General features: G+C 44.3%; 1 protein-coding gene across 4 annotated transcripts in view; it reads right to left on the bottom strand.

Annotated features, from left to right (window-relative positions):
• Nucleotides 1-6,935, bottom strand: part of Vps33b (VPS33B, late endosome and lysosome associated) — a 23,062-nt gene extending 16,127 nt beyond the window's left edge. The window contains exons 1-3 of one of the 4 annotated variants that reach the window (XR_010057140.1): nucleotides 6,468-6,935; nucleotides 1,874-1,954; nucleotides 1,361-1,422 (exon numbers count right to left, since the gene is read on the bottom strand). Coding sequence is in view for 2 of the 4 variants with exons in the window: in XM_063272731.1 (XP_063128801.1) it covers nucleotides 1,361-1,422; nucleotides 1,874-1,954; nucleotides 6,468-6,563 (239 nt within the window). In the remaining 2 variants the exon portion in view is untranslated. Of the gene's footprint in view, nucleotides 1-1,360; nucleotides 1,423-1,873; nucleotides 1,955-6,467 lie in introns of those variants that run through there. The other 3 variants (XM_063272731.1, NM_022286.2, XM_063272729.1) reach the window with 3 other exon arrangements.
• Between the last annotated feature and the right edge of the window lie 2,112 nt (nucleotides 6,936-9,047).

The raw sequence follows: 9,047 nt of genomic DNA, 5'->3' as shown, positions 1-9,047 counted from the left end.
TGGCAGATCCAGGAGTTGCTTGCTGTTCTTAAATATTTGATGATCCAATGAGCCAAAATTATATATTTTTTATTTATATATTATATATAAATGTATATAATATATTAGTATAATTTCTAAGTTTCTAATTCATAAATTATATATGTATATATTATCAATTAAGTACTAAAAATAATAAGAACTGGAATGTGTGTAGTAATTTTTACATATTTAGAAGTTTTTCAGGAAAACCTTAAGAAATGTATACACTACTCAAGTTTGGGCAATGTGTAAAAGAAATCAAAGCCCTGGAGATAGAGTGTAATGGTAGATGCTGCTCGAAGTCCTGGTTTGATTTCCTGCACAGCAGACTGTGAGTGCCTGGCATGCGACAGGACAATACAAAATGCCCTGGAGGAAAACCAACCTGGTCTGGAAGGGAGCTCCATGAAGCGTAGGAAGGGGCTGAAAGCCTGGTGCTCTTTATAGGAGTGAGGGGCAGGAGAGAACTCTAGGTAGAGTAAGTGGAGTGATGAAGGGCAGAGGCATGTTCTAGTCTGTGTGAAAGGAAGCACATATCCACAAAGGCCTGAAAGGATACATGGGGAACAAGACTATACGAGTAGCATCAGGCCTTGGAACCCATGATGTTCAACTGGACTACATGCAATCAATATGTATTATCTTGGAAGGCTTTCCCTTTTAACATTTATGTGTGTGTACACACACACGTGCCACAGCTTGTGCAGTCAGAGGACAACTTATGGAGTAGGTTCTCTTCTTCACTCTATGGGTAAAATTCAGGCTGTCTGCTAGCCATGCTGGGGAATATCTTTACCTGTTAAGACATCTCACTGGCCCCAGAGGTTCGTTTTATTTGTTTACTTACTTATTTATCTATCTGTTCACTAATACTGTATACGTGTGAGTGCAGGCACACATGTAGAAGCCAGAGGACAACTCTGCGGAAGATTCTCTCCTTCTACCTTTCCATGGACTCCAAAGGTGGAACCCTGACCACTGGGCTTGCACAGCGAGCGCTTTATCCATGAGCTGTCTACCAGCTACCAACCTTGGAAGTGGTTGATAGTGAAGGAATAATTTTTGGAGAAGGAATACTTTGAATTGTAGATAATAACATGGAGTAGAGAGGGGAGAAGGCAGAGTGAAAGAAACTGCAGAAAGGCGGACTAACAATCTGAGTGTGGTATGTGTAACAATCTGTGCATGCATGATGCTGTGAACACTCAGGGAACCGGGTCACACCACAGGCACTGTGGTTGCAGATCTCAGGCCAGAACAAAGCAAGGCAAACAAACATACCCCTCAGGGCCTCCTCAGGACCAGCCTGGAAGTCACACAGATGCTCCCAGACACTTACTGTTCATTGGAGCTGAGAGTAAGTTTGTTTTCCACCTTGTACAGCTTGTCTACTTCATGTTGCTACAAAGAGAACCAAACACAACAGTGAACAGGAGAGTTAGAAAAGCCCAGGCATGACGCAAAGGCAGGAACACTTAAAGGGTTAATCCTAGAAGTCAATATGTTTCCATCCCACTAAAATTTTTTACCTTACTGTCAACAGAAAAACCAAAAGTAAAACACAAGAAAACATCACCACCGGGTTGGGGATTTAGCTCAGTGGTAGAGCGCTTGCCTAGCAAGCGCAAGGCCCTGGGTTCGGTCCCCAGCTCTGAAAAAAAGAAAAAAGAAAAAAAAGAAAAAAGAAAAAAGAAAGAAAACATCACCACCATCCCTTGTGTGCCCACCCAGGTGAGCTGACTGTCTTCACCCTGTCGAGGGCACCATTCTTTAGGAATTAGCTATGTTTGTTAAAAGAAAAACTGTTCAAAGAGGAAAAGGGGCAAGGAGTTGCCCTGAAAATGGCTGATACCTTCAGGATAGAGACGTTAGCAATTCGATCCAAAGGGCTCATGAGATCTGCCTCAATGAACAAATCCTTTTTCCCAGGAAGCTGAAGGAGAGAAAGAATGATTGATCACTCAAAGGTCACACAAGCTTCCTTCAGCTGGGAATTTATGCAGTCACTCATTTAACAAAAACTTGGATCTTGAGTTAAAAGGCACCAGATATCTCGCTAAGCATCTTACTTACTGTCTGTATTCACCACTGACACTTCTTTGTATGTAAAAAATATTCTTTCTCAGCTTGGCTCCTTGTCAGTCAATTGTGAGTTTGGACACAATTATACTCCGCCTCATAACAGTTTCTCATGTCCCAATGAAGACAAAGTCAACAAACACCCACCTTGCATCCTGCAACCCCTCAACTAACTGCTAAATATCTTTTCCAGGAGCATTTTCCTTTTAGTTACAAATATGACACACTTAATGAAGAACTTTGAAAATCAGGGGAGGGCTGGATGTGTGTGTGACTCAGTGAGGTAGCGTTTGTGTTGCAAGCACGAGGCCCTGATTTCAATCACCACCCCAGCAGTGCTCACCCTATCTCCTCCCCCAGCAACCACCTCATGACACCACCTCGGGAAGTCAGCACCAACACTCTGCATCTGCTCTCTCATTTGTACATGAGAAGGAGGTCACAATTAGTGATATGGAGGGCTAAGTCCCTGGAAGCTTCCTTCCTTTTTTTTTTTTTTTTTTTTTCTGGAGCTGGGGACTGAACCCAGGGCCTTGCGCTTGCTAGGCAAGCGCCGTACCACTGAGCTAAATCCCCAACCCCGGAAGCTTCCTTTCAACTTGACATAAGGTTGAGAGTCGTTAGTGATGTTTATGGGACACCCAGCAAGGGTAGGTGTTGAGGAAGAAGGCTGAGCAAGCAATCCCGTTGGATTGACACATTTGGTGAGTGATGGCAGCAGTTCTCAGCTGGGACATTTGGCAATGCCAGCACACATTTTGGTTTATCTGGAACAGGATGTAGGGAGATATTGGCATCCGATGCATAGAGGTTTGAATGCTGCTAAGCCATCCATAGTATACAGGACAGGCCCTACAACACAGAGTTACTGCACACAGCATGTCTGCGGTGCCAAGGATTAATAATACTGATGCAAAAGAAATGGTGGGAAATAGGTTTGAAACAGTTGACTGGAGCTGAGCAATAGGTAGGGAATTTGGATTTGATCCTTTAAGAAAGAAGGAGAACTTCTTTTTGTATATTACAGCACAAAGCAGCCAGGAATTTTAGATGGAATGGACAACTATTGATAAAATGAAGAGATGAGAAACTGAAGGTAGGGGCTCATTTGAAAAGGTAATGGGGGCTGGAGAGATGGCTCAGCGGTTAAGGGCACTGACTGCTCTTCCAGAGGTCCTGAGTTCAATTCCCAGCAACCACATGGTGGCTCATAGCCATTTGTAATGGGATCCAATGCCCTCTTCTGGTGTCTGAAGACAGAGTGTACTCATATTCATTAAGTAAATAAAATCATTTAAAAAAAAAAAGAGGTAATAGAACAGACCAACCAAATATATATATGCATTTGGTTGCTTTTTTTTCGAGGCAATGTTTCTCTGTATAGCCCTAACCATTCTGGAACTTGATCTGTAAACTAGGCTGGCCTCGAAATCAGAGATCCATCTGCTTCAATGCTGATATTAAATGTGTGTGGCACCACTGCCCAACTGTTTTTTGTTTTAATATTTTCCCCTACACTTCCTAGAGTGTATGAATGTTATTTGCAAAGCCATGTTTGATAAAGTACCCACAGGACTCTGCCAGCCACCCAGTTAAGTATAAGGGAAACAACAGTCAAATATGACTTTGATTATGAAGCCTGAATAGCGGTATTCAGTAAAAAAGACATAAACCAGGGCTAAGTGGCTCAGATAAAGTATTTGCTGTGTAAGTATGAAGACTGGACTCCCAGCACCCATGGAAATGGCAGGTGGGGATGTTGGGCCACTTGTAGTCCCAGTACTCTCTAACAGAGGAAGGATCCTTCCAGCAAGCTGCCTTGCTAGAAAGTCTGTACCAGCAAGTTCTAGGTTCCACTGAGAAAACTTGCTTCAATGAATAAGGTGGATGGTAATGCAGAAAGACTACAATAGTCAACCCCGGACCTCCCCACACATGGCACATGTGTGAGTACCCATACACAGTTTTTTTTTTCCTTTTCTTCGGAGCTGGGGACCAAGCCCAGGGCCTTGTGCTTGCTAGGCAAGTGCTCTACCACTGAGCTAAATCCCCAACCCTACCCATACACATTTAAACATGCACACATATATGCCCCATGCACAGACAAAAAGAAAAAAAATCAAATTAGTGTGGGAGGACAATATTGCCCTGAGTCCCTCCGACCTTGAGTTACCCTGTGGTGCCTCTTCTGCCACACTGCTCCACTAATAAAGTTCTATCCTTAGTCTCTCCTTCTCCCTAGTACCTGTCTTTTCCACTTCACATACTTTTTGAAACACTTTCATGTGCAAATCTCTATGTTAGCATTATGGGACATACAAACGAGAAACCATATGGTCCTGTGTCCCCTAAGGTTCTTCCACTTTCCAAGTTTCATCCTGTCCTTTCTACTAGTCAGTCGCTCTTCCCTCTTTCTTCCCTCTTCCCTTCTCTCTTCCTCCTCCTCCTCCTCTTCCTTTTTCTCCCCCCCCCCGTCTCTGTCTCTCCCTCCCTCCTCCCCTCCTTCCTTCTCTCCCTCTCTCTACTCCCTCTCCAACGTAGGATTGAACCTAGGTTTCCAAAGGAGAAGAACTATACACTAAGGAATATCCACAGCCCCTCACTACTACCACTTTAACTTCACATAAGCTCCAAATTAACCAACTTCCTCCGCTTAGCCTCTTCCAAAGTGTGTGTGTGTGTGTGTGTGTGTGTGTGTGTGTGTGTGTGTATGTGAGAGAGAGAGAGAGAGAGAGAGAGCATTCATGCAAGTGTGCTTTTCTATTTTTTTTTCTTTTTTTTAAGATTTTGTTTATTTCATGTATATGAATACACTGTAGCTGTCTTCAGACACACCAGAAGAGGGCATCAGATCCCTGTTACAGATGGTTGTGAGCCACCATGTGGTTGCTGGGATTTGAACTCAGGACCTCTGGAAGAGCAGTCAGTGCTCTTAACCGCTGAGCCATCTCTCCAGCCCGCAAGTGTGCTTTTCATTTTTGTTCAATGTTGATATGTGCCTGACTCTAAGCTAAGTACATGACATTGGGCAGAACATACACTATTCCTATACCTGAGAACCTTCCATGAACAATAAGCAAACCATTATAATGACAGTGGCAACATTATTTTCCTAAAAACCCACATTAAAAGGTCAATAAACTTTGTTCCTTCCTCAACATTTACGACTAACCAATGTCTCTCATTTTTCTTTCACTGTACTTATAAATCTATCACAAGTCAGGGGTGCTGGCAAATTCCTGCAATGCTAGCACTTGTTAGGCTGGGTCAGAGGGTATCCTGGACTACATAGTAAAACCCAAAGAGGTTGGGGATTTAGCTCAGTGGTAGAGCGCTTGTCTAGGAAGCACAAGGCCCTAGGTTCGGTCCCCAGCTCCGGAAAAAAAAAAAAAAAAAAAAAAAAACCAAAGAAACAAAGCCAACAGTCAAAACCCACCATTTCTCTCATTTCTACTGCCACCAAGTTTCTGTAGCCTTTTATTACTTATTAAATCAGTATTTTCCTAACTAGCCTGCTGTTCATTTACTCTACTTTACAAACCACGATTGCAAACATTAAGTACTGCTTCACACTGTAATGGGTGTGGGTTAGCCTGTGGTGTAATTTGTTTGTGTGATTTTGGTTTTTGATTTTTTGAGACAATTTTTCTCTATGTAGCCCTGGCTGTCCTAGAACTCATTCTATAGATCAGGCTGGCCTCAAACTCAGAGATCTGCCTGCCTCTGCCTGTGTATGAATGAATGTACTGGGACTAAAGGTGTGTACAACCACCCCTTTCATTTCCATGGGGTGCAATGGATGAAACCTAGGACCCTCCACAGGCATTTTTTTTTTTTTACGACTGACCTGTCTTTCCAGCCTACATTGTAACTTCTGATAGCCCTTCCTCTGCTCAGGCTTCAGTCTTTCCCTGCTAGACTTCACATCAAGCAGCCCGACTACCTGAATGACGCACACTGTTCCTACCCCAGAGAAAGCACGTTTATTCTTCAAACTCCACATCACCTCAGCTGTTGTTTATTCTGAACTTTTCAGGAAGTCTAGAGTTCACTTACCACCCGACACCTTTAGGGGTCATTATTTCATAGGGCACCTCCTGGAATGTAACCAGTGACAAAGGTATTTCAACTGTATTTCCATCTCCACGGCCTGGCACAAATGTGTCTTTTTCATTTGCACGGAGGCTGGCAATTTCCATTTATTCTCTGGCCAGGTCGCAAGCAATTTGTTACCACTCTGGTTTTTCCTGTTGACTGCCCCATTGTGGACCTGCCTCGGAAGCTCAAAGGGACTCAGCAAGTCAGAAGTCACATTGAAGGGCCACACTGTTGACGCAGTAAAGGCGCCAGCCATGGCAGGCACTGACCTGTTCTAGCAGATAGATGAGCTGGTCCCGAGCCAGCCTCTTGAGCATAGAGAAGTCGGGAAGCTCAGGGGCGTCCAGTCGATGGGGGAAAGCCATGGGAGAGGTCACCTGAGCCACCGTGTGAGAGCAGCAGGATGGCCCCTGTTCTGAAAAGGCCGGCGACAGCCCTAGGTGACACCGCAGGCTGGTATCCCGCTTGCCTGGGCTCTGGGTTCCAGGACCCCCGAGGGGCCCTCGCTCGTCTGCCGCACTAGACGGATGAATGACCACCTACTGCACAGACGGCCACAGCGTCGAGTGACTCTCCTTGGCGACCTACAGTCACTGGTCCTACCTGGGTCCACTCAGCCTGTCAGCAGGATTCCCTATAACATCCGCACACTCGGCAGCGTGCCGGGAGAACCCCGCCTCCTACCTAGAGAAAAGCGACTTCCTAGACATCCCGGAAATCCGGTTCCCCTAGTCAGCACTTAGAGCACTGGGAGAAGACGGCGTCCGGGAGGGGACATTTAAAAACACGAGGCGACGAGTTAATTTTTTTTATAGGTTTACTTTTTGTGAATGTGAGGGATATGTGTGCGTGTGTGCGTGTGTTATGGGAGAAATAATAAGCTTGTGGCATAACCATGCTACAAAACAACTGAACAAATTAAAGAGGCAAAATACTGAAGCAATCAGCTGGTGGTGGTGCATGAGTTTAATCCCAGCCATTGGGAGGAAGAAGCAGGTCAATCTTTTTTAGGTTTGAGGACAGCCTGGTCTACAGAGTGAACTCCAGGACTGCCAGGGCCACACAGATAAACCGTGTCTAGAGAAACCAAAAGAAAACCAAAAACAAACAAGTAAAAACACAGAAATACATCTATATAGTGCTATTTACATAGGATTTTTGTTTTTGAAACAAGGTCACAGTATGCAAGGTCACAGTATGTGGCAGATAGGAGTTGAGGAAATCCATAAATGAATCAATGGGAGAAAGGGTCAGGTATAATACTTTCCTGTTTAAAAAAAGAAAAAAGCAGTCTGTCATTTTGGTGGGCGTCTGCAATCTCAACCCTTGGATGGAGATAGGAGTATCAGGAATTCACTGCTACTATGGGTAATACGAGTCTCTGTCTCCACAGAAGAAAGGGAGGGAATAAGTTGAGGGAAGCTGGGGAACAGTTCAGTGGGTAAAGGGTGAAGACTGGAGTTTGGACCTCCAGCACCCACAAACATGCTAAGTGGGTGTGGCAGCTCCTTAGTAACTTCAGCACTCCAAAGTCAGAGGCTGGGGATCCCTTAGGCAAACTGTCTAGCTAGACTAACCTAATTACATGGTTCTGGGTTCATCATTAGACCCTGCCTCAAAAGATTAGCTGGAGAGCTATCAAAGACTCCACCTCAACCTCTGGCCAATCTGTTCCCTGCCTTCCCAACTCCCACTCTCTCAAAGCAGGAATCTAGGACAAATGACCTAGCTTCTAAAAATAAATAGCAAGGGGGAAAGGATGTGAGAGGTGAAACTTAAGGCATAAGAAATATATTGAGACCGGGTGTGGTAACAATTTTGGAATTTTGGACTCTTTAAAAAATAAACAGAAATGTTTTTGTTTTAACCCTAGGTGTGGGATATGGGGCTGCTTCAGACTGTCCACATCAATTATGATTTGCCTCATCGTGCTCTGGCAGGGGCAGGATTTTGCCAGCCGCAGATAGTTTCTGTGACTGTGTGACATTGGGATTATGGTGACCTTTCAGAGGGTATATAAATGCTAGGGCCCCGAGAGGCATGATGGGTTGTTGGTTGTGGTTTGTTTAGTCATGAGTGAAGAAATTAGATGTCCTGACAGTAAAGACCAAACTTGCCCTAAGGAACTCATCACCCCTAATCAGCAGGAAGTGGTCTAATCCCTTCTGACTGGACTTTATTCAGGCATCTTTCTTTTCCTCTCTATCCTTTTTTCTCTATTATCTAGTGTTTGGGAGGAGGAAAGCATGAGAAAGGAGTGGAGAAGGGCGAAAAGAAAGAATCGACAAAGTAACCAAGAATGACTACAGCCAGACTGAGCAGTGGGTAGACAAAGGCAGGATCTGTGTGATTTCAAGACCAGCATGGTCTCCACAGTTGCAGTACAGCTGGTGCTACGGAGGCACTATCGCAAAAAAATTCATTAAAATGAAAAGGTAGCTACACAAGGGGGTAGAGTCTCAAGCCTCAAAACTACTTATATTAAAAGGTCTTGCCTCTTAAGCAATTGGATGGGGATCTTGTGAAGGGGGTTATGCTAGACTGTGACCCCAAATGGTCCACGGGGCTGGGGGGCAGGACTTTTTCATAATCAGTTTAAAAATACCATCTGGCACCAAAGGGGGATATTAGCTATTTTTGCCTTTATCCTATGCTGTCATCCCGTTCTGTGGAATAGTAAAAATAACACTTGCTTCTTCCTATTCTCTCGAATTTGTTACCTTCCTCTCCACAAAGGGTTAAACCGAACATACCAACAAAATGTAGTGTTACTGGATATGAATCCTGTTTATAAAGCCAATGGGATAAGTCACTTATATAAAGGACTGGGTGGTTCACTCCAGCCCCAA

Source organism: Rattus norvegicus, chromosome 1 (genome assembly GCF_036323735.1).
Source record: "Rattus norvegicus strain BN/NHsdMcwi chromosome 1, GRCr8, whole genome shotgun sequence".
NCBI lineage: Eukaryota > Metazoa > Chordata > Mammalia > Rodentia > Muridae > Rattus > Rattus norvegicus.
Note: the sequence above shows the minus strand (reverse complement) of the source record. Positions and strands in the feature narration are given on the sequence as shown.